Here is a 26,046-nt window from a genome sequence, read left to right as displayed (position 1 = left end):
GACACGTTTTTTTTAAAAATTCTGAACTGTATTTTATTATTTTAATACAAATTTTGATAAAATTGTATGACAAAAAAAAATAGCAGTTAATACAGTCTATACCCACTAATAAAATACAGAAGATATTGAATTGTTTCCTGTAAAATATCACATATTTCAAAGACATCTGGAAGACAAAAAAACTCTTAAAATATATGCACTGAGAAAGCGCGGGAATCCGTGGCATAATCTTTGACGTCGAATTCTTATGACGTCACGCTTAACGACAGCACCATTTTGAATGGGGTGTTCAACTCAGTAATATTACAGGGTTTTCGGTTGTAACCTGGAAAGTTGAGCTTATAATGCTGTTATCCAATGATAATGCAATTAAAAACTGTTCTATATCATGCACACATGCAGCAAACCTCTTATTCTACTATCGCATCCAATTTGATCAGCACCGAAACTGGGAAGGTTCCGATTTAGGTAACCAACGAAATCATGATCTCAAGTCAATCAAATTCGCAAAATATATTTACCTCGTCAGACAAAAGAAAATTAGAAATGGTAACTTTTAAGTGATTTGAACTATCTTTCAGTTGTTTGTTTCGACGAGAGAAAGAAATCATTTAGATCTCGTCGTGTAGGGAACGAGATTTCAAACATGGCTGCCTCTACTGGAGGTGCGAGACTTTTCCCGCGGGACACGATTTCAAAGTTGAAGGGGTATAGAATTGATTGGAAATATAGCTTATACACGTGTTGTCTTAAAGAGAGCTTCGCTCTCGCACCCTTCGGGCGCGATGAGCTGCGCTCTTATAAATACAAATTATGAAAATGTACCCAAGGGCTATAAGCTTATAGACTGATTATATGTACCTGCCAGTAGGACATTTTGCCACAAGTCATCTTACTATGTACTGGTACAGTACTGCCATCACATCATAATGGTTGTAGTCTCAATGTACTCTTCATTATTTTGGAGACTTGAATGAATGAATATAACATTCGTGACATGGGTTTTAAACTAATGGTATAAGTCGTATTGCTTCAATGTTCTTGGTATAACTGTAAACAAAAGCTTTGCTCAACATAAAGGCACACAGATGTAGACAGACACGATTAGAGAGGCAGGTCTAGGTGACCCGGTGTCTATTCCCAGGGGAACAGGCCAGAAACTTTCACCTCATTCCATTCATTTATGTACAGTTATGACACATTGTAAATATAGACTGCATGTAGATAAACTTAAGAAAAGCTTGAAGTGCCCACAGACATCACCTACAAAACCAAAGTGTGACATACAGTGCTTATCGTATCCCATTGTAAGTACATATATATACATGTAAGAGGTTTTCACAGTAACATCCGTTGTGCCCCTGCGGACCATCACTTGGCCATTCCTCTTCCTCAATATATCAATGACTTACCTGAATTAATAACATTTTAAACCAGACTGTCTGTAACAGTGTAGAGAAGACACCATCACTTTCCATAAAGACTTCGTTGACCAGCTGACAGAAGTGGTAAGAAACCTGGTTGGTACAGTTTAACCCAGACAAGTGTGATCAAGGTACTATAATCTGGTCAATCACAACTATACCACTATACCATCCATGGAACCACACTTGGATCAGTAAAGAATGCAAAGTACTCAACATAAGCCACAGCTTGTCACACTGACATAACCAAAAATGCAAACAACACCCTTGCCTTTGTTGAGAAGAAACATCAGCTTGTGACCAACTAAGATCAGTGCTCAGTGCTAGCTATGCAACATTAATTAGAACTATAATGGAGTATATATGCATGTATTGTATGGAACCCAGTTGAGCAAAAAAAACAACACATCTACGGAATGGAAATAGTACAGATGAGAGCATGCAGCAAGCTTTAAGGTTTGTCTTTGGGGACGACATGATCACTAGCAACACTGCCACCAGGATGCAGGAACTGCATTGGAACATACACCCAGTGGAGAAGAGTCCAGAGGAAGAGGGCAAAGGTCATCAAGCTCTACAGAATAGATCCTGTGGTCATTTTATCTCAGCCACACCTTATCCCCAGCCAGGGGGGAGCCTCATCAACAACCAGAGGCCATGACCAGAAGTGTCAAGTGCCACACTATAGTGTCACCAGCAGCCTTTTTCCCCTTCTGCAATCAGACTCTGAAACAACATCCCAACAGCGTCTGAGCAGCTGTGAAGGCATATCATCAATAGATATCTTTAAGGATTGCATACCAACACCTATAGTTGCCTGAGGAGGAGGAGGTTTTTACCTTTTATTTGTAAATATTACCATATTTGGCTTTTGATTGAAGTTGTTTCCCAATAATGGACAAACATCAAAAATGTGCCAAAGAAGCATACATACTCCGTAAAATGAGTGATAAAGACTTTATTTAAACAGGATAACTCTATGATAATAATGTACAAGCCACACTGACCTACATTCCTAACAACATTTTTCTCTATCAAATATCTCTCTTGACACTACCACAGTTTTGGCTTCCAGTTGATCATTCCCCAGTAAGGAATTTTACAACTTCTATTTCCCTTCAGCTCAATTAATATGGCAGGAGACTGGCAAGCTGGGCTGCAGGTTTGATCACCTTTGGATACACACTACAAGAATCTTTAATTTGTGCCAAATGTGGACAAACAAAGAATTAACACTAACTTAAAAGCAAAGACAAAAAAAATCAGATTCTAGACAACATGTAGATTAGGAATAAATTCTCATAGCATATGATTTAATACTGTATAGCATGAAATGGTCATTGTGTATAAACTTAAGTTGTTTTTCGTGGTTGCTATGGAACTATCAATATAAAATATAACAAATATAGTTATATGTGTAATTGTTATATCATTGTTGTATGTATTATTGTTATATTATTGTTGTATGTATTATTGTTGTATTATTGATATATTATTGTTATATGTATTATTGTTATATGTAGTATTGTTATATTATTGTAATATGTATTATTGTTACATGAGCTAACAGTGAAAGTTTGTATCACGAAGTAATTTAAATGTTCCCAACCATGAAACAAAGTACACACAAACATTTCATGTTATACAGTATTACTGTATATAAGTCGTTAGAATCACCAGCAATGTTCTGTAACACTAACAGCCTCATGTATATGTTTTCCTTTACAGACTTGTTGCTGGAGATGTGGATGGAAATTTTGATCAACTTTTTTCCAGGATAAGAAGCATTCAAAAGAAAAGTGGAAATTTTGATGTAAGTGAAAATCTATTAAATTTAACACAGTCTTTATATGCAACTTATGCAATGTATTTCTTAGTGATAGTAATCGAATGCACTTTCAGAATCGATAAGTGGAACTCAAAATTGATCAATTATAATCGATTTTCTAAATTTAGCACAGAAACGCTCTTTTGTAGAAAATTTATGTACAATTCAAGTACATGTTATTACATGTCTTAACATTTGTTATCACTATTTTTTATACTGAATACGAACGAAGCATTCAACGATTGTTTACGTATTTAAATCTTCATAATCGCTTTTAAACGACCGATGAATATCAGATCTATATTTCTTTTTCAAGCTTCTGTTATGTGTTGGAGATTTCTTCGGCAAAGATGACAGTGCATGGAAACCATATTTAGCTGGAGAGAAAAAAGGTACTTTATGTTCAAATGAGAGAGAAAAAGCTGTAATCTAATGATAGAGAAAAGGTATTAACTAATGAGAGAAAAGGTATGTTCAAATGAGAGAGAGAAAAAGTATGTTCAAATGAGAGAGAGAAAAAGTATGTTCAAATGAGAGAGAGAAAAAGTATGTTCAAATGAGAGAGAGAAAAGGTATGTTCAAATGAGAGAGAGAAAAAGTATGTTCAAATGCATATATCACAATATTATTTATTTATAGATGATCAAGAAGAAAATTCGGCCTTAAATCCCTGCACTAGAGCTTAATTGTCGATCTTCTCATTAGAGAAAGCCTATATATGGCGATACACTGCATAAGTGATTTCATTTAAATTATGTCAAGTCCCTCCCTATCCAAAAACACAATAAATACTACACAATTATATTAGAAGAAGAATTTCAATTTGTTAAGGTTATTTTTCATTTTTCTGATTCACTGTTCGATGATCAGAGTTCCTTTGAGATGTAAATGATTGCCTACCCAGTAGTTAATACAGCCTTACACAGTTACACTAGCTACATATACTCTGTATATAGAGTTGGTATATGTTACTGTTACAGTTCCCCTGAGTACCCTGATTCTGGGCCCTAACCACCAGGAACATGTCGGCTACTACAGTGGGAAGGACGGCTCTGAACTCTGTGACAATGTCACATACCTTGGTATGTTTATCAACACTGGGGACAAAACTTGCTGACTTCTTAAAAGCATTGAAATAAGAGATTTAAATGACAAAAGAAACGCTTTGCTCTCATTTTGATTGAAATTGAGCTTTTGAATAATGACTACCCTCAGTAACCAAAGTCAGTGAAGCAAAAAATCCAGGTCATGGTGGCTATATTTCACAGGATATTATAGTACTTCTTAGCAAGTTTACTTAGCTTCCCTGTCATTGACAGCTTTTCATAGGGAAATAAAATTATGGTTAAATTTGAATGTCAACATTTGTTGTTATTTCATTTTTGTATGCAATGAAGAGAATAATTATCATCATAGAATAAAGTACATTATAACCTATTACACCAGACAGCTATGAGGCTGAGCAAAATTGAAAATAACTCTGTCAAAATTATGAACTACAAAAAAATGGTTCTATATGAAAGTTCTATGTTTTACAGGCAAGAAAGGAATGTTTACGGGATTGTCAGGGTTACAACTTGCCTACCTCAGTGGTCTGGAGAGTTCCGATGACAAGGGAGACGATACCCATTTTTGTAATAAAGACATCTCCTCCCTCACTCTACCAATCATCTCAGACTCCAAGTTTAAAGGGGTGGACATCTTAATTACATCTCAGTGGCCAAGAGGGGTCGACAGATATGGCATAAAAATGGTAAAATTGAATCCTTTCACTTTCCTAATTAGTGATACCATGTTTGTTTGTTTTAATGGTTTAATAGCCCCTCGATGGCTGTGTCACTTAGGGCCAAGTGATACCCTGCACCACATTGGAAAAATCAGCCTGAAACTTTGATAACCATATGATTTACTGTATAATACTTGTAGTTTTAACTCAAAGGAATGTTTTACTTTTATCAAGAAGATGCACTTTGCATTCAGAACTATCTTTGACAGATGTAATTATCTCATTGTATCTTGTAACTCTCTCATTCTGTTTGTAGTTTTATTGTACTCCAGCATTAATGTTGATACATACCTAAACTTAAAAGGTCACTTATTTTTATGACCCAATATCGGAGGTAAGGGGTAGGGGTAGTAATAACTGTCTGTCTGCCCATCCACCAAATGTTCAGTTGACATAAACTCACACTGAGGTAAAAGTCAAGGTCAAATGTCGAGGTCATTAGATTCAAAGGTCAAGGTCAGATTATACCAGAATGTTTAAAAAACATCAAGATGCCTCTTCACAAGACTAAGAATTACAGTGAGACCATTTACCTGCGAGTTATGTGTGAATTACCCAGTAGTCAAATAAAAATAAGAAAATTATGATTTCTGCATTTGGAGTCCAATATTTTTCTCCCGACAGTCTATAATTGATTCATTTGTTTGATTTCCCATGCATGGAAGTCATTGTGAAACTGATACAGCAGAAAACAATTAAAATCATACTGGTGAAATTGTACAGGAGCATGGATTTATTAAAAGGATATGACTGAAATTTGACCTTTGCTTGAATCAAATTTTGAAAAAAATGTCAGATTAGTAAAAGTTTTCTTTATTTCAAGGATTCATGCAAAAGTTTGTCATTTTAGGATTCTGTGGACACGTCGTCCTGTGGGTCTGATGTTGTATCACAATTAGCCATGCATCTAAAACCTCGCTACCACTTTGCCGGCATGGAAGGAGAATTTTATGAACGGCAGCCATACAGGTTTGTTAATGTGTATGAGAGGATAGGCCCATTTTGATTTAGTTTTCTCTATTGATGTTGAGGGTGATAATGATATGACAGAGAAGACTTTTTTTCTGGTGTGTGATCAAAGGTTAACTTATATTTATAGTTGTTGATTCTGATATCAATCTGGAGTGGACCCATCATCAGTTTAGTTGATCTGTTGTTACATAAAACTGAAATCTATAAATAAACCAATCGTTCAACATTGTTGGAAATTAATGTGATGATCCGATATCTTAGATTTAACTTTAAATCAAATTATTTATTGTAAATCTGACTTTCTTTGATTTAGGAATCACAAAGTTTTGTCAGATAAGGAAAAACATGTGACCAGGTTCATAGGGCTGGCAAACACAAGTAATAAGGAGAAGAAAAAGGTAAGGGTTGGAGGAGGGGGGGAAGGAGGTTGTAGGGAGGAGTTAAAATTCAGAAATGCCACTTTGAATATTGTTTTTGAAGCAAGAATGATAATGCTTTCTGAATCTTTAAAGTGTTTTGTGAAGAATTATTTAGTAAATTGAGAAATAATGTCTTTCTTTGTAGCTAGTCTCACCAGTCTGTAAACAGTACTAAACACTCACTAGGGAATGGGAAGTTTCCTTTTTCTTTGGAAAAATGTTCAACCATTCATAATTTAGCTGATCAATAATTGTATTTGACAGTTCATCTACGCTTTCAACATCACCCCTCTTAGTGTCATGGATCCATCTGAACTCACCAAACAGCCACCTGGTGTCACAGAATGTCCATACAAACTGACCATGTCCACACAGGCTTTACAGAAGGAAGTATGTGTCCATTTGTCATACATCTGTTAATATCTGAAACAAGATTTCAGAGCTAAGGGATCTCTAATTAATTGTTTGCCAAAACTTCATAAAGGTGTAAAATTGAGAAAAAGTATATTTTCTTTTTAAATTGAATGTATGTATTTAAATGTAAGATATGGAATGTGAAATTATCTTTTTAAATCTTTAAATCTTTTTTAAAGCTGATTTAGTTTTCCAAATAAATAACATAACAGTACTAAAAGAAATATTCACTTGATAATATTTTGTCATTTATTCATAATTTTTTGACAATTGACCTTTTATGCTTATAAAGTAAAATCTTAATACTATATATCATTCGTATTGTTCTGTTGACAGACCATAACCACAGGTGTTTGGTACAGGAATTTATCATAGAGGCTTTTATCTATCTGTAAATAATTTCAGATGAAATGATATGTATCTGTTTTAATATTTTCTTATTAATAGACAGAAGAAAAGTCTGCCCAATTTTTTTATGACATGGCAGAGAAGAAGAGTTCAAAAAAGAGAGGGCATGATGGAGGTGGTCCGGACAGGAAGCATCAGAAAAAACATCGTAAGTTTATCGCATACTGATTCTAACACTGTAAGTTAACAGCTAACTGATGTTCACAATTGTCTGATTACAGGAAATTCTTCCTAATGTCATAATTGTAACTAGCAAACATTCTTCCTGACATCGTAATTGTATGATTAAAATATGCTTTTCCTACACTGTTGATAGGTGTAGTCCTGCTTGAATACCATTAAAAATACATTAATATTCATATGTTCACAGCCCAGCCCACTGGCCCATGTTGGTTCTGTCTTGGCAGTCCAGAGGTGGAGAAGCACCTGGTGGTCAGTGTAGGTGATAATGTAAGTATTGGTCAGTGTATATGTGTGGTCAGTGTAGGTGATAATGTAAGTATTGGTCAGTATATATGTGTGGTCAGCATATGTAATAATGTAAGTATTGGTCAGTTTATATGTTTGGTCAGTGTATGTGATGATGTAAGTATAGGTCGGTATATAGGTGTGGTCAGTGTATGTGATGATGTAAGTATAGGTCGGTATATATGTGTGGTCAGTGTATGTGATGATGTAAGTATTGGTCAGTATATATGTGTGGTCAGCGTATGTAATAATGTAAGTTTTGGTCAGTATATATGTGTGGTCAGTGTAGGTGATAATGTAAGTATTGGTCAGTATATATGTGTGGTCAGCATATGTAATAATGTAAGTATTGGTCAGTATATATGTTTGGTCAGTGTAGGTGATAATGTAAGCATTGGTCAGTATATATGTGTGGTCAGTGTAGCAAAAACATTGTGGTCATCACGACCATTTTGAATAGTACAAAGTTTAGTAAGTTAGTATTTTATAAAAAAACTTTAAATTAATTTATCTAAACTGTCAATAAGGTTTCTGTACTACCTGCTGCATGGCCCTGGCCGAAGGACTTGTAGACTTAGGGACTGTTGTATGTTACAGAACTACCTGACCAAAGGAGGGTTGGTAGACTTAGGGAGTGTTGTATGTTACAGAACCACCTGACCAAAGGAGGGTTGGTAGACTTAGGGAGTGTTGTATGTTACAGAACTACCTGACCAAAGGAGGGCTGGTAGACTTAGGGAGTGTTGTATGTTACAGAACTACCCGGCCCTGGCCGAAGGACTTATAGACTTAGGGAGTGTTGTATGTTACAGAACTACCTGACCAAAGGAGGGTTGGTAGACTTAGGGAGTGTTGTATGTTACAGAACTACCTGACCAAAGGAGGGTTGGTAGACTTAGGGAGTGTTGTATGTTACAGAACTACCTGACCAAAGGAGGGTTGGTAGACTTAGGGAGTGTTGTATGTTACAGAACTACCTGACCAAAGGAGGGTTGGTAGACTTAGGGAGTGTTGTATGTTACAGAACTACCTGACCAAAGGAGGGTTGGTAGACTTAGGGACTGTTGTATGTTACAGAACTACCTGACCAAAGGAGGGTTGGTAGACTTAGGGAGTGTTGTATGTTACAGAACTATCTGGCCCTGGCCAAAGTAGGGCTGGTAGACTTAGGGAGTGTTGTATGTTACAGAACTACCTGACTAAAGGAGGGTTGGTAGACTTAGGGAGTGTTGTATGTTACAGAAATAACTGGCCCTGGCCAAAGGAGGGCTGGTAGACTTAGGGAGTGTTGTATGTTACAGAACTACCCGGCCCTGACCAGTGGAGGGTTGGTAGACTTAGGGAGTGTTGTATGTTACAAAACTACCCGGCCCTGGCCGAAGGAGGGCTGGTAGACTTAGGGAGTGTTGTATGTTACAGAACTACCCGGCCCTGACCAGTGGAGGGTTGGTAGACTTAGGGACTGTTGTATGTTACAGAACTACCTGACCAAAGGAGGGTTGGTAGACTTAGGGACTGTTGTATGTTACAGAACTATCTGGCCCAGACCAAAGGAGGGTTGGTAGACTTAGGGAGTGTTGTATGTTACAGAACTACCTGACCAAAGGAGGGTTGGTAGACTTAGGGACTGTTGTATGTTACAGAACTACCTGACCAAAGAAGGGTTGGTAGACTTAGGGACTGTTGTATGTTACAGAACTACCTGACCAAAGGAGGGTTGGTAGACTTAGGGAGTGTTGTATGTTACAGAACTACCCGGCCCAGACCAGTGGAGGGTTGGTAGACTTAAGTAGTGTTGTATGTTACAGAACTACCTGGCCCAGACCAGTGGAGGGTTGGTAGACTTAGGGAGTGTTGTATGTTACAGAACTACCTGACCAAAGTAGGGTTGGTAGACTTAGGGACTGTTGTATGTTACAGAACTACCCGGCCCTGGCCGAAGGAGGGCTGGTAGACTTAGGGACTGTTGTATGTTACAGAACTATCTGGCCCTGACCAGTGGAGGGTTGGTAGACTTAGGGACTGTTGTATGTTACAGAACTACCTGACCAAAGGAGGGTTGGTAGACTTAGGGAGTGTTGTATGTTACAGAACTACCCGGCCCAGACCAAAGGAGGGTTGGTAGACTTAGGGAGTGTTGTATGTTACAGAACTTTCTGGCCCAGACCAAAGGAGGGTTGGTAGACTTAGGGAGTTGTATGTTACAGAACTAACTGGCCAAAGAAGGGTTGGTAGACTTAGGGAGTGTTGTATGTTACAGAACTACCTGACCAAAGGAGGGTTGGTAGACTTAGGGACTGTTGTATGTTACAGAACTACCTGGCCCAGACCAGTGGAGGGTTGGTAGACTTAGGGAGTGTTGTATGTTACAGAACTACCTGACCAAAGGAGGGTTGGTAGACTTAGGGACTGTTGTATGTTACAGAACTATCTGGCCCTGGCCAAAGTAGGGCTGGTAGACTTAGGGAGTGTTGTATGTTACAGAACTACCTGGCCCTGGCCAAAGGAGGGTTGGTAGACTTAGGGAGTGTTGTATGTTACAAAACTACCCGGCCCTGGCCGAAGGAGGGCTGGTAGACTTAGGGAGTGTTGTATGTTACAGAACTACCCGGCCCTGACCAGTGGAGGGTTGGTAGACTTAGGGACTGTTGTATGTTACAGAACTACCTGACCAAAGGAGGGTTGGTAGACTTAGGGAGTGTTGTATGTTACAGAACTACCTGACCAAAGGAGGGTTGGTAGACTTAGGGAGTGTTGTATGTTACAGAACTACATGGCCCTGGCCGAAGGAGGGTTGGTAGACTTAGGGAGTGTTGTATGTTACAGAACTACCTGGCCCTGGCCAAAGGGCTTGTAGACTTAGGGAGTGTTGTATGTTACAGAACTACCCGGCCGTGGCCAAAGGGTTGGTAGACTTAGGGACTGTTGTATGTTACAGAACTACCCGGCCCTGGCCAAATGAGGATTGGTAGACTTAGGGAGTTGTATGTTACAGAACTAACTGGCCAAAGGAGGGTTGGTAGACTTAGGGAGTTGTATGTTACAGAACTAACTGGCCAAAGAAGGGTTGGTAGACTTAGGGAGTGTTGTATGTTACAGAACTACCTGGTCCTAACCAAATGAGGATTGGTAGACTTAGGGAGTGTTGTATGTTACAGAACTACCCGGCCCAGACCAAAGGAGGGTTGGTAGACTTAGGGAGTGTTGTATGTTACAGAACTTTCTGGCCCAGACCAAAGGAGGGTTGGTAGACTTAGGGAGTTGTATGTTACAGAACTAACTGGCCAAAGAAGGGTTGGTAGACTTAGGGAGTGTTGTATGTTACAGAACTACCTGACCAAAGGAGGGTTGGTAGACTTAGGGAGTGTTGTATGTTACAGAACTACCTGACCCAGACCAGTGGAGGGTTGGTAGACTTAGGGAGTGTTGTATGTTACAGAACTACCTGACCAAAGGAGGGTTGGTAGACTTAGGGACTGTTGTATGTTACAGAACTATCTGGCCCTGGCCAAAGTAGGGCTGGTAGACTTAGGGAGTGTTGTATGTTACAGAACTACCTGGCCCTGGCCAAAGGAGGGTTGGTAGACTTAGGGAGTGTTGTATGTTACAGAACTACCCGGCCCAGACCAAAGGAGGGTTGGTAGACTTAGGGAGTGTTGTATGTTACAGAACTTTCTGGCCCAGACCAAAGGAGGGTTGGTAGACTTAGGGAGTTGTATGTTACAGAACTAACTGGCCAAAGAAGGGTTGGTAGACTTAGGGAGTGTTGTATGTTACAGAACTACCTGACCAAAGGAGGGTTGGTAGACTTAGGGACTGTTGTATGTTACAGAACTACCTGGCCCAGACCAGTGGAGGGTTGGTAGACTTAGGGAGTGTTGTATGTTACAGAACTACCTGACCAAAGGAGGGTTGGTAGACTTAGGGACTGTTGTATGTTACAGAACTATCTGGCCCTGGCCAAAGTAGGGCTGGTAGACTTAGGGAGTGTTGTATGTTACAGAACTACCTGGCCCTGGCCAAAGGAGGGTTGGTAGACTTAGGGAGTGTTGTATGTTACAAAACTACCCGGCCCTGGCCGAAGGAGGGCTGGTAGACTTAGGGAGTGTTGTATGTTACAGAACTACCCGGCCCTGACCAGTGGAGGGTTGGTAGACTTAGGGACTGTTGTATGTTACAGAACTACCTGGCCCTGGCCAAAGGAGGGTTGGTAGACTTAGGGAGTGTTGTATGTTACAAAACTACCCGGCCCTTGCCGAAGGAGGGCTGGTAGACTTAGGGAGTGTTGTATGTTACAGAACTACCCGGCCCTGACCAGTGAAGGGTTGGTAGACTTAGGGAGTGTTGTATGTTACAAAACTACCCGGCCCTGGCCGAAGGAGGGCTGGTAGACTTAGGGAGTGTTGTATGTTACAGAACTACCCGGCCCTGACCAGTGGAGGGTTGGTAGACTTAGGGACTGTTGTATGTTACAGAACTACCTGACCAAAGGAGGGTTGGTAGACTTAGGGACTGTTGTATGTTACAGAACTATCTGGCCCAGACCAAAGGAGGGTTGGTAGACTTAGGGAGTGTTGTATGTTACAGAACTACCTGACCAAAGGAGGGTTGGTAGACTTAGGGACTGTTGTATGTTACAGAACTACCTGACCAAAGGAGGGTTGGTAGACTTAGGGAGTGTTGTATGTTACAAAACTACCCGGCCCTTGCCGAAGGAGGGCTGGTAGACTTAGGGAGTGTTGTATGTTACAGAACTACCCGGCCCTGACCAGTGGAGGGTTGGTAGACTTAGGGAGTGTTGTATGTTACAAAACTACCCGGCCCTGGCCGAAGGAGGGCTGGTAGACTTAGGGAGTGTTGTATGTTACAGAACTACCCGGCCCTGACCAGTGGAGGGTTGGTAGACTTAGGGACTGTTGTATGTTACAGAACTACCTGACCAAAGGAGGGTTGGTAGACTTAGGGACTGTTGTATGTTACAGAACTATCTGGCCCAGACCAAAGGAGGGTTGGTAGACTTAGGGAGTGTTGTATGTTACAGAACTACCTGACCAAAGGAGGGTTGGTAGACTTAGGGACTGTTGTATGTTACAGAACTACCTGACCAAAGAAGGGTTGGTAGACTTAGGGACTGTTGTATGTTACAGAACTACCTGACCAAAGGAGGGTTGGTAGACTTAGGGAGTGTTGTATGTTACAGAACTACCCGGCCCAGACCAGTGGAGGGTTGGTAGACTTAAGTAGTGTTGTATGTTACAGAACTACCTGGCCCAGACCAGTGGAGGGTTGGTAGACTTAGGGAGTGTTGTATGTTACAGAACTACCTGACCAAAGTAGGGTTGGTAGACTTAGGGACTGTTGTATGTTACAGAACTACCCGGCCCTGGCCGAAGGAGGGCTGGTAGACTTAGGGACTGTTGTATGTTACAGAACTATCTGGCCCTGACCAGTGGAGGGTTGGTAGACTTAGGGACTGTTGTATGTTACAGAACTACCTGACCAAAGGAGGGTTGGTAGACTTAGGGAGTGTTGTATGTTACAGAACTACCCGGCCCAGACCAAAGGAGGGTTGGTAGACTTAGGGAGTGTTGTATGTTACAGAACTTTCTGGCCCAGACCAAAGGAGGGTTGGTAGACTTAGGGAGTTGTATGTTACAGAACTAACTGGCCAAAGAAGGGTTGGTAGACTTAGGGAGTGTTGTATGTTACAGAACTACCTGACCAAAGGAGGGTTGGTAGACTTAGGGACTGTTGTATGTTACAGAACTACCTGGCTCAGACCAGTGGAGGGTTGGTAGACTTAGGGAGTGTTGTATGTTACAGAACTACCTGACCAAAGGAGGGTTGGTAGACTTAGGGACTGTTGTATGTTACAGAACTATCTGGCCCTGGCCAAAGTAGGGCTGGTAGACTTAGGGAGTGTTGTATGTTACAGAACTACCTGGCCCTGGCCAAAGGAGGGTTGGTAGACTTAGGGAGTGTTGTATGTTACAAAACTACCTGGCCCTGGCCGAAGGAGGGCTGGTAGACTTAGGGAGTGTTGTATGTTACAGAACTACCCGGCCCTGACCAGTGGAGGGTTGGTAGACTTAGGGACTGTTGTATGTTACAGAACTACCTGACCAAAGGAGGGTTGGTAGACTTAGGGAGTGTTGTATGTTACAGAACTACCTGACCAAAGGAGGGTTGGTAGACTTAGGGAGTGTTGTATGTTACAGAACTACATGGCCCTGGCCGAAGGAGGGTTGGTAGACTTAGGGAGTGTTGTATGTTACAGAACTACCTGGCCCTGGCCAAAGGGCTTGTAGACTTAGGGAGTGTTGTATGTTACAGAACTACCCGGCCGTGGCCAAAGGGTTGGTAGACTTAGGGACTGTTGTATGTTACAGAACTACCCGGCCCTGGCCAAATGAGGATTGGTAGACTTAGGGAGTTGTATGTTACAGAACTAACTGGCCAAAGGAGGGTTGGTAGACTTAGGGAGTTGTATGTTACAGAACTAACTGGCCAAAGAAGGGTTGGTAGACTTAGGGAGTGTTGTATGTTACAGAACTACCTGGTCCTGACCAAATGAGGATTGGTAGACTTAGGGAGTGTTGTATGTTACAGAACTACCCGGCCCAGACCAAAGGAGGGTTGGTAGACTTAGGGAGTGTTGTATGTTACAGAACTTTCTGGCCCAGACCAAAGGAGGGTTGGTAGACTTAGGGAGTTGTATGTTACAGAACTAACTGGCCAAAGAAGGGTTGGTAGACTTAGGGAGTGTTGTATGTTACAGAACTACCTGACCAAAGGAGGGTTGGTAGACTTAGGGAGTGTTGTATGTTACAGAACTACCTGACCCAGACCAGTGGAGGGTTGGTAGACTTAGGGAGTGTTGTATGTTACAGAACTACCTGACCAAAGGAGGGTTGGTAGACTTAGGGACTGTTGTATGTTACAGAACTATCTGGCCCTGGCCAAAGTAGGGCTGGTAGACTTAGGGAGTGTTGTATGTTACAGAACTACCTGGCCCTGGCCAAAGGAGGGTTGGTAGACTTAGGGAGTGTTGTATGTTACAAAACTACCCGGCCCTGGCCGAAGGAGGGCTGGTAGACTTAGGGAGTGTTGTATGTTACAGAACTACCCGGCCCTGACCAGTGGAGGGTTGGTAGACTTAGGGACTGTTGTATGTTACAGAACTACCTGACCAAAGGAGGGTTGGTAGACTTAGGGAGTGTTGTATGTTACAGAACTACCTGACCAAAGGAGGGTTGGTAGACTTAGGGAGTGTTGTATGTTACAGAACTACATGGCCCTGGCCGAAGGAGGGTTGGTAGACTTAGGGAGTGTTGTATGTTACAGAACTACCTGGCCCTGGCCAAAGGGCTTGTAGACTTAGGGAGTGTTGTATGTTACAGAACTACCCGGCCGTGGCCAAAGGGTTGGTAGACTTAGGGACTGTTGTATGTTACAGAACTAACTGGCCAAAGGAGGGTTGGTAGACTTAGGGAGTTGTATGTTACAGAACTAACTGGCCAAAGAAGGGTTGGTAGACTTAGGGAGTGTTGTATGTTACAGAACTACCTGGTCCTGACCAAATGAGGATTGGTAGACTTAGGGAGTGTTGTATGTTACAGAACTAACTGACCAAAGGAGGGTTGGTAGACTTAGGGAGTGTTGTATGTTACAGAACTACCCGGCCCAGACCAGTGGAGGGTTGGTAGACTTAGGGAGTGTTGTATGTTACAGAACTACCTGACCAAAGGAGGGTTGGTAGACTTAGGGAGTGTTGTATGTTACAGAACTACCCGGCCCAGACCAGTGGAGGGTTGGTAGACTTAAGTAGTGTTGTATGTTACAGAACTACCTGGCCCAGACCAGTGGAGGGTTGGTAGACTTAGGGACTGTTGTATGTTACAGAACTACCCGGCCCTGGCCGAAGGAGGGCTGGTAGACTTAGGGAGTGTTGTATGTTACAGAACTACCCGGCCCTGACCAGTGGAGGGTTGGTAGACTTAGGGACTGTTGTATGTTACAGAACTACCTGACCAAAGGAGGGTTGGTAGACTTAGGGAGTGTTGTATGTTACAGAACTACCCGGCCCAGACCAAAGGAGGGTTGGTAGACTTAGGGAGTGTTGTATGTTACAGAACTTTCTGGCCCAGACGAAAGGAGGGTTGGTAGACTTAGGGAGTTGTATGTTACAGAACTAACTGGCCAAAGAAGGGTTGGTAGACTTAGGGAGTGTTGTATGTTACAGAACTACCTGACCAAAGGAGGGTTGGTAGACTTAGGGACTGTTGTATGTTACAGAACTACCTGGCCCAGACCAGTGGAGGGTTGGTAGACTTGAGGAGTGTTGTATGTTACAGAACTACCTGACCAAAGGAGGGTTGGTAGACTTAGGGACTGTTGTATGTTACAGAACTATCTGGCCCTGGCCAAAGTAGGGCTGGTAGACTTAGGGAGTGTTGTATGTTACAGAATTACCTGGCCCTGGCCAAAGGAGGGTTGGTAGACTTAGGGAGTGTTGTATGTTACAAAACTACCCGGCCCTGGCCGAAGGAGGGCTGGTAGACTTAGGGAGTGTTGTATGTTACAGAACTACCCGGCCCTGACCAGTGGAGGGTTGGTAGACTTAGGGACTGTTGTATGTTACAGAACTACCTGACCAAAGGAGGGTTGGTAGACTTAGGGACTGTTGTATGTTACAGAACTATCTGGCCCAGACCAAAGGAGGGTTGGTAGACTTAGGGAGTGTTGTATGTTACAGAACTACCTGACCAAAGGAGGGTTGGTAGACTTAGGGACTGTTGTATGTTACAGAACTACCTGACCAAAGAAGGGTTGGTAGACTTAGGGACTGTTGTATGTTACAGAACTACCTGACCAAAGGAGGGTTGGTAGACTTAGGGAGTGTTGTATGTTACAGAACTACCCGGCCCAGACCAGTGGAGGGTTGGTAGACTTGAGTAGTGTTGTATGTTACAGAACTACCTGGCCCAGACCAGTGGAGGGTTGGTAGACTTAGGGACTGTTGTATGTTACAGAACTACCTGACCAAAGGAGGGTTGGTAGACTTAGGGACTGTTGTATGTTACAGAACTATCTGGCCCAGACCAAAGTAGGCCTGGTAGACTTAGGGAGTGTTGTATGTTACAGAACTACCTGGCCCTGGCCAAAGGAGGGTTGGTAGACTTAGGGAGTGTTGTATGTTACAGAACTACCCGGCCCAGACCAGTGGAGGGTTGGTAGACTTAAGTAGTGTTGTATGTTACAGAACTACCTGGCCCAGACCAGTGGAGGGTTGGTAGACTTAGGGACTGTTGTATGTTACAGAACTACCTGACCAAAGGAGGGTTGGTAGACTTAGGGACTGTTGTATGTTACAGAACTATCTGGCTCAGACCAAAGTAGGCCTGGTAGACTTAGGGAGTGTTGTATGTTACAGAACTACCTGGCCCTGGCCAAAGGAGGGTTGGTAGACTTAGGGAGTGTTGTATGTTACAAAACTACCTGGCCCTGGCCGAAGGAGGGCTGGTAGACTTAGGGAGTATTGTATGTTACAGAACTAACTGGCCAAAGGAGGATTGGTAGACTTAGGGAGTGTTGTATGTTACAGAACTACCTGACCAAAGGAGGGTTGGTAGACTTAGGGAGTGTTGTATGTTACAGAACTACCTGACCAAAGGAGGGTTGGTAGACTTAGGGAGTGTTGTATGTTACAGAACTACCTGACCAAAGGAGGGTTGGTAGACTTAGGGAGTGTTGTATGTTACAGAACTACCTGACCAAAGGAGGGTTGGTAGACTTAGGGAGTGTTGTATGTTACAGAACTACCTGGCCCTGGCCGAAGGAGGGTTGGTAGACTTAGGGAGTGTTGTATGTTACAGAACTACCCGGCCCTGACCAAAGGAGGGTTGGTAGACTTAGGGAGTGTTATATATTATAGAACTACCTGGCCCGACCAAAGGAGGGTTGGTAGATTTAATGACTGTTGTATGTTACAGAACTACCTGGCCCTGGCCAAAGGAGGGTTGGTTGAAGATCACATTTTGATACTGCCCATTGGTCATCACCAGTCTACTGTGTTGGCTCCCTCTGAGGTTCTGGAGGAGATTGATAAGTAAGTTCTCAAACAAATACAGCCCTCAAATTCAGTTTTATAACAATTGACATTATGACTGATGTTAATTGTTTTTAAGAAAAACATATTGTAATTTAGAATACAATTTTGGTTGTCAGCTGAATTACTCATGACATAATTGAACATGTCAATATAACAAACTATATTTGGTGAATGTCCTTTTGTTTCTAATATACCGAATAGAAACTCTTGTCCCAGACTGAAGATACCATTGTAGTTATACTGTACTGTGTATTTTCAGGTACAAGGCAGCACTGAAGAAATGTTATAAATCCTTGGGGAAAGCTGTTGTTTTCTTTGAGAGAAATTACAGGACACAACATCTCCAGATCCAGGTTTGTCTGTTTAAAAGTTACAAATGTTAATAGTATGTTTTATAAAAATAATATATGTTGATTGAATAAAGGCGAACATGAATTATGGTAAGATTTTACTTATGCCAGACAGCAGAATTAGTCATGACATAATTGAACATAACGTTAATATAACAATCTATTTTTAGGGAATAGATTTAGGTTCACTATATCAATCAGGGGAGATAACTCTGTCCATTTATCAGCTATTGGTTCAAGTTAATTCTTTGTGTGTTTATTCTTGTTGGCTCTCACTAAGATTTCATTAATTCAAATTGTGATAACTATTTTTGTTTCTTATCTTCATGTTTCCAACTTTACATCTTTGCTACATTGTACCTGTGTCAGTTGACTGTTTATACAATATCGTCTCCGTTACAGGTTGTACCTGTCAGTCGACTGTATATACAATATTGTCTCTGTTCTAGGTTGTACCTGTGTCAGTCGACTGTGTATACAATATTGTCTCTGTTCTAGGTTGTACCTGTGTCAGTCAACTGTGTATACAATATTGTCTCTGTTCTAGGTTGTACATGTCAGTCGACTGTGTATACAATATTGTCTCTGTTCTAGGTTGTACATGTCAGTCGACTGTGTATACAATATTGTCTCTGTTCTAGGTTGTACCTGTGTCAGTCGGCTGTGTATACAATATTGTCTCTGTTCTAGGTTGTACCTGTGTCAGTCGGCTGTGTATACAATATTGTCTCTGTTCTAGGTTGTACCTGTGTCAGTCGGCTGTGTATACAATATTGTCTCTGTTCTAGGTTGTACCTGTGTCAGTCGACTGTATATACAATATTGTCTCTGTTCTAGGTTGTACCTGTGTCAGTCGACTGTATACAATATTGTCTCTGTTCTAGGTTGTACCTGTGTCAAGCGACTGTGTATACAATATTGTGTCTGTTCTAGGTTGTACATGTCAGTCGATGGTGTATACAATATTGTGTCTGTTCTAGGTTGTACCTGTGTCAGTCGACTGTGTATACAATATTGTGTCTGTTCTAGGTTGTACCTGTGTCAGTCGACTGTGTATACAATATTGTCTCTGTTCTAGGTTGTACCTGTGTCAGTCGACTGTGTATACAATATTGTCTCTGTTCTAGGTTGTACCTGTGTCAAGCGACTGTGTATACAATATTGTCTCTGTTCTATGTTGTACCGGAGTCAGTCGACTGTGTATACAATATTGTCTCTGTTCTAGGCTGTACCTGTGTCAGTCGACTGTATACAATATTGTCTCTGTTCTAGGTTGTACCTGTGTCAGTCGACTGTATACAATATTGTCTCTGTTCTAGGTTGTACCTGTCAGTCGACTGTATATACAATATTGTCTCTGTTCTAGGTTGTACCTGTGTCAGTCGACTGTATACAATATTGTCTCTGTTCTAAGTTGTACCTGTCAGTCGACTATGTATACAATATTGTCTCTGTTCTAGGTTGTACCTGTCAGTCGATGGTGTATACAATATTGTCTCTGTTCTAGGCTGTACCTGTGTCAGTCGACTGTATACAATATTGTCTCTGTTCTAGGTTGTACCTGTGTCAGTCGACTGTATACAATATTGTCTCTGTTCTAGGTTGTACCTGTCAGTCGACTGTATATACAATATTGTCTCTGTTCTAGGTTGTACCTGTGTCAGTCGACTGTATACAATATTGTCTCTGTTCTAAGTTGTACCTGTCAGTCGACTATGTATACAATATTGTCTCTGTTCTAGGTTGTACCTGTCAGTCGATGGTGTATACAATATTGTCTCTGTTCTAGGCTGTACCTGTGTCAGTCGACTGTGTATACAATATTGTCTCTGTTCTAGGTTGTACCTGTGTCAGTCGACTGTGTATACAATATTGTCTCTGTTCTAGGTTGTACCTGTGTCAGTCGACTGTGTATACAATATTGTCTCTGTTCTAGGTTGTACCTGTGTCAGTCGACTGTATACAATATTGTCTCTGTTCTAGGTTGTACCTGTCAGTCGACTGTATATACAATATTGTCTGTGTTCTAGGTTGTACCTGTGTCAGTCGACTGTATACAATATTGTCTCTGTTCTAGGTTGTACATGTCAGTCGACTGTGTATACAATATTGTCTCTGTTCTAGGTTGTACCTGTGTCAGTCGGCTGTGTATACAATATTGTCTCTGTTCTAGGTTGTACCTGTGTCAGTCGGCTGTGTATACAATATTGTCTCTGTTCTAGGTTGTACCTGTGTCAGTCGGCTGTGTATACAATATTGTCTCTGTTCTAGGTTGTACCTGTGTCAGTCGACTGTATATACAATATTGTCTCTGTTCTAGGTTGTACCTGTGTCAGTCGACTGTATACAATATTGTCTCTGTTCTAGGTTGTACCTGTGTCAAGCGACTGTGTATACAATATTGTGTCTGTTCTAGGTTGTACATGTCAGTCGATGGTGTATACAATATTGTGTCTGTTCTAGGTTGTACCTGTGTCAGTCGACTGTGTATACAATATTGTGTCTGTTCTAGGTTGTACCTGTGTCAGTCGACTGTGTATACAATATTGTCTCTGTTCTAGGTTGTACCTGTCAGTCGATGGTGTATACAATATTGTCTCTGTTCTAGGCTGTACCTGTGTCAGTCGACTGTGTATACAATATTGTCTCTGTTCTAGGTTGTACCTGTGTCAGTCGACTGTGTATACAATATTGTCTCTGTTCTAGGTTGTACCTGTGTCAGTCGACTGTGTATACAATATTGTCTCTGTTCTAGGCTGTACCTGTGTCAGTCGACTGTATACAATATTGTCTCTGTTCTAGGTTGTACCTGTCAGTCAATGGTGTATACAATATTGTTTCTGTTCTAGGTTGTACCTGTGTCAGTCGACTGTGTATACAATATTGTCTCTGTTCTAGGTTGTACCTGTCAGTCGACTATGTATACAATATTGTGTCTGTTCTAGGTTGTACCTGTCAGTCGATGGTGTATACAATATTGTTTCTGTTCTAGGTTGTACCTGTGTCAGTCGACTGTGTATACAATATTGTCTCTGTTCTAGGTTGTACCTGTCAGTCGATGGTGTATAAAATATTGTTTCTGTTCTAGGTTGTACCTGTGTCAGTCGACTATGTATACAATATTGTCTCTGTTCTAGGTTGTACCTGTCAGTCGATGGTGTATACAATATTGTTTCTGTTCTAGGTTGTACCTGTGTCAGTCGACTATGTATACAATATTGTCTCTGTTCTAGGTTGTACCTGTGTCAGTCGACTGTGTATACAATATTGTCTCTGTTATAGGTTGTACCTGTGCCAGTTGACTGTATCTGTGATATCAAAGAGGCCTTTATGGAATGCTCCCAGTCAGAGGGATTTGAGCTTTTCGAGATTCCCAAGCATTCAGATTTAAAACAGGTACATATTTTAACAAATTGAGAAATGTGAAAGCTGGTTTGTTTCACTTGGGTGAAGGAGCATAATTGATACGAAGGAATAACGTTTTTGTCAGTATCAGCATTTACACTAGCCTTGTACTAAAAAGTTATGCTTGTCTCAGTTTCTCAGAAAGTGAATAGTAGCTGTGGCAACCTCATTTGATATAATGTTAGAGCAAAGGGCACTCCTCAGCTATGACAAGGGAGAAGAAATAGAGAGTTTAGTTACAATGATCTGTTGTGTGGTTGAAAAACATGAAACTGTGGATTTTTAGAATGGGAAAGTAACTTCATCATTATTCAAAGTTACTTGTTATTTTGTACACAATGATAAATAAACATGTAACAAACTCAATCATTTTCTGAATTCCTATTTGTTTTAGGACTCATTTAAGGAAAGGCAAGACACATGAGTCTGGGATTCCCATTTATCTTAATTGTATACTTCTATGAATGATATTTTGAGTTCAGTGATTTTTTGGTATTAGTCCCTTTAGTTCATTTCAGTGAATACCCAAGCTTTTGGCATGTGAAATGTATTTTAACTAAACAGACAGTCAGAGGTTAATATCTTTTTACTTATATCCATTGTTCTAGTTATTATATCTCAGAGCCTACTATACATGTCGTTCATAACCACTGTATTATCATTTTGTGTTACAGATCGTACCACCAGGAGCTCCATACTTTTATGCAGAATTACCATCAGGAGACAAGCTTTTACACAGGATATCAAAGAACTTTCCTCTCCAGTTTGGCAGGTAATGACTGGAATTGAATTCCCTCTCCAGTTTGTCAATTCACTCTCCAGTTTGTCAATTCAATCTTCAGTTTGGCAGGTAATACCTGTAAATGAATTCCCTCTCCAGTTTGTCAATTCAATCTCCAGTTTGTCAGGTAATACCTGTAAATGAATTCACTCTCCAGTTTGTCAGGTAATACGTGTAAATTAATTCACTCTCCAGTTTGTCAGGTAATACGTGTAAATGAATTCACTGTCCAGTTTGTCAATTCACTGTCCAGTTTGTCAATTCACTCTCCAGTTTGTCAATTCACTCTCCAGTTTGCCAATTCACTCTGCAGTTTGGCAGGTAATACGTGTAAATGAATTCACTCTCCAGTTTGTCAGGTAATACCTTGTAAATGAATTCACTCTCCAGTTTGTCAGGTAATACGTGTAAATGAATTCACTCTCCAGTTTGTCAATTCACTCTCCAGTTTGTCAATTCAATCTTCAGTTTGTCAGGTAATTCCTTGTAAATGAATTCACTCTCCAGTTTGTCAGGTAATACGTGTAAATGAATTCACTCTGCAGTTTGTCAGGTAATACGTGTAAATGAATTCACTCTGCAGTTTGTCAGGTAATACCTTGTAAATGAATTCACTCTGCAGTTTGTCAGGTAATACCTGTAAATGAATTCACTCTGCAGTTTGTCAGGTAATACCTTGTAAATGAATTCACTCTCCAGTTTGTCAGGTAATACCTTGTAAATGAATTCACTCTCCAGTTTGTCAGGTAATACGTGTAAATGAATTCACTCTCCAGTTTGTCAGGTAATACGTGTAAATGAATTCACTCTCCAGTTTGTCAGGTAATACCTTGTAAATGAATTCACTCTCCAGTTTGTCAGGTAATACCTGTAAATGAATTCACTCTGCAGTTTGTCAGGTAATACCTTGTAAATGAATTCACTCTCCAGTTTGTCAGGTAATACCTGTAATTGAAATTCCTCTCCTGATTGGCAGGTTTTACTTGTAAACTTGCCAGAAATGCCAGGTTAAATGATTCATTCATACTACAACTGATCACCTGCCACCATCCTTGTTGATAAGTATTTGATCGAGTGGGGATCCCATCATTTATACATGTTCTATCATAACGAACACATGTGGATTTCAACTGAAGCTTTTAAAGCATGCATAAGACCTTAGAATTCAGTTATATAAAGGAAAGGTGGATCTCTGCAGGGGGCCTAGGGAGTAACACAAAAAATAGGAAGTTTGGATACATAGTCCTTAAAAGTCTACACCTCTCGGCCAGTCAGATGTGATTAAACCAAATTTGCTTTTAAGTCTGCCTTGAATGATAAAATTATATCACTCGTTTGACACAGGGAAACACTGGCTTGTAAACTTTCAATTTGACATGAATATTCATATCTTTATTGATCAATTAAAATGCTTCTTATTAATAGAGACTTTCTTCACATGAAAATTGATATGGTTTACCAGAATGATTGTGCCTATATGTCTGCATGATTTGTTTTCCTGACATCTTGCCAAACAAACCAAAGAACTTATAAAACAACATTTCTGATTGGTCAGATTTTCCAAAGTCATTAAAGAAACCAATCAGATTATTGGATTTGGCTCATTAATAATTCATAAATTATAAAGACATTTTGTGCAAGTGCCAGCACGGATCCATCAGAGCTATGTGGAGACAGATCACATAGATACTGTTGTTGTCCTTCATATTGTATTTAGGATACTTAAAATCACCCATTTGTTTGAATAAACTTATTTCTTTAGATAAACTGGTATGAGAAAAACATTAGATAATGAGGGGGGGGGGGGGGGAACCATCGTTATAAATGATAAGATGTGGGGGTGAACCATCTTTACTTAAAGGTCTGAATTCTATATTGTAGGGATGTGCTGGCGAGTCCACAAATACTAAACATGACTGAGCGTGTTGATTGGAAAGCATGTAAAGTCAGCAAGGAGCGAGAAGCAGATCAGGCCTCAGACTTTAAATCAGTCTTCTCAGAGTTTGACATTTGTGATTTTTGACCTGAGAAAGCGTACAATTGGAAAGAGACTTATATTACTTAGTGTGCTTCCATTGGAAAAGTATATGCACATATCAGCTTAAAGGTGTCTTGACAGATATGGAAATAAAAATTTCTTGTTTAAGAAAACATCTCATGAACTGGAAGTGATCAAAGATGTGACATATACCAGGGAAATTGGCAAGTGTAAACCCAAGGAGTCTGATTTAGATATGTCCAGTGAAGACAGTTTATCTATACTGACCGATGGTCAGTGTGCTCAAACATTCTCATTTGTGGTGTTGTTGGATGACAGGGATTAACACAGACCAATAGGTATTTATTCCTTGTGGTGTTAATAACTTACCATTGTTATTCTTGGTCGTCATGAAATGTGATGAAGATTTTTAAAACAGGAAAGTGACCAGCCACCATATTAGGATGTGAAATAAAGAAGAATTAAACAATTAGCAAGTTTCTGAGATTGATTTACAGATACAACCTCCAGTGGAAGGAATAGAACATCAAGTTGACTCCATAGGGCCATAAATATACAAGAGTCATGCGATAATATCACCATTAGAGACCACTCACCAATACATTTCTTTGTGTCAAAGTTGGTTACCTTGGCTATACATTTAACCGAAATTAATCTAGGATGCACTTGCCTAATTAATTATGTAACTAAATTAATAAGCTAAGAGTGCAGATTGTTACAAAATAGTTAAAAAACTAATTATCAATATTAACTTAATACCAAAATACTAAAAACACTAAGTAAACCACCGAAAATATTTATGTTTTAACCATTTTGTGACCAAATGACATTTTGAATGTCTTCCATATTCAGTCCATTCAAAATTATTCAGCGTAAAGAGAGCTTTATCACTTACCCTAATTCTGCCTAAAGATGAAAACTTTACGTTTTGTGCAAAGTGTTTATTTTTGGCTTAGATGGGTCACCCCAATGACTTGTTGAATGCGAGTGGACATAACAGACCACCTTGTTACACTCCAAACTTTTATAATAGTGGACATAACAGACCACCTTGTTACCCCCAAACTTTAATGATAGTGGATATAACAGACCACCTTGTTACACTCCAAACTTTAATGATAGTGGACATAACAGACCACCTTGTTACACTCCAAACTTTAATAATAGAGGACATAACAGACCACCTTGTTACACTCCAAACTTTAATGATAGTGGACATAACAGACCACCTTGTTACACCCCAAACTTTAATAATAGTGGACATAACAGACCACCTTGTTACACTCCTAACTTTAATAGTAGTGGACATAACAGACCACCTTGTTACACTCCAAACTGTAATGATAGTGGACATAACAGACCACCTTGTTACACCCCAAACTTTAATGATAGTGGACATAACAGATCACCTTGTTACACTCCAAACTTTAATGATAGTGGACATAACAGACCACCTTGTTACACTCCAAACTTTAATGATAGTGGATATAACAGACCACCTTGTTACACTCCAAACTTTAATGATAGTGGACATAACAGACCACCTTGTTACACTCCAAACTTTAATGATAGTAGACATAACAGACCACCTTGTTACACTCCAAACTTTAATGATAATGAACATAACAGACCACCTTGTTACACTCCAAACTTTTATAATAATGGATATAACAGACCACCT

The 26,046-nt window shown here is 40.4% G+C and overlaps 1 protein-coding gene across 1 annotated transcript in view; it reads left to right on the top strand.

The window, feature by feature from the left end:
- Positions 1-24,837, top strand: part of LOC117335715 (CWF19-like protein 1) — a 29,967-nt gene extending 5,130 nt beyond the window's left edge. Inside the window, exons 2-15 of the mRNA XM_033895890.1 lie at positions 3,153-3,237; positions 3,569-3,644; positions 4,233-4,334; positions 4,791-5,005; positions 5,889-6,007; positions 6,324-6,408; positions 6,694-6,819; positions 7,291-7,399; positions 7,622-7,701; positions 17,712-17,827; positions 18,090-18,183; positions 21,463-21,576; positions 22,260-22,357; positions 24,248-24,837. Of these exons, the coding sequence (XP_033751781.1) occupies positions 3,153-3,237; positions 3,569-3,644; positions 4,233-4,334; positions 4,791-5,005; positions 5,889-6,007; positions 6,324-6,408; positions 6,694-6,819; positions 7,291-7,399; positions 7,622-7,701; positions 17,712-17,827; positions 18,090-18,183; positions 21,463-21,576; positions 22,260-22,357; positions 24,248-24,389 (1,561 nt within the window). The 3' untranslated portion in view covers positions 24,390-24,837. The remainder of the gene's footprint in view (positions 1-3,152; positions 3,238-3,568; positions 3,645-4,232; positions 4,335-4,790; positions 5,006-5,888; positions 6,008-6,323; positions 6,409-6,693; positions 6,820-7,290; positions 7,400-7,621; positions 7,702-17,711; positions 17,828-18,089; positions 18,184-21,462; positions 21,577-22,259; positions 22,358-24,247) is intronic.
- The last annotated feature ends 1,209 nt before the right edge of the window (positions 24,838-26,046 follow it).

Source organism: Pecten maximus, chromosome 10 (genome assembly GCF_902652985.1).
Source record: "Pecten maximus chromosome 10, xPecMax1.1, whole genome shotgun sequence".
Classification (NCBI taxonomy): domain Eukaryota; kingdom Metazoa; phylum Mollusca; class Bivalvia; order Pectinida; family Pectinidae; genus Pecten; species Pecten maximus.
This window is presented reverse-complemented; position numbering and strand designations above follow the sequence as displayed.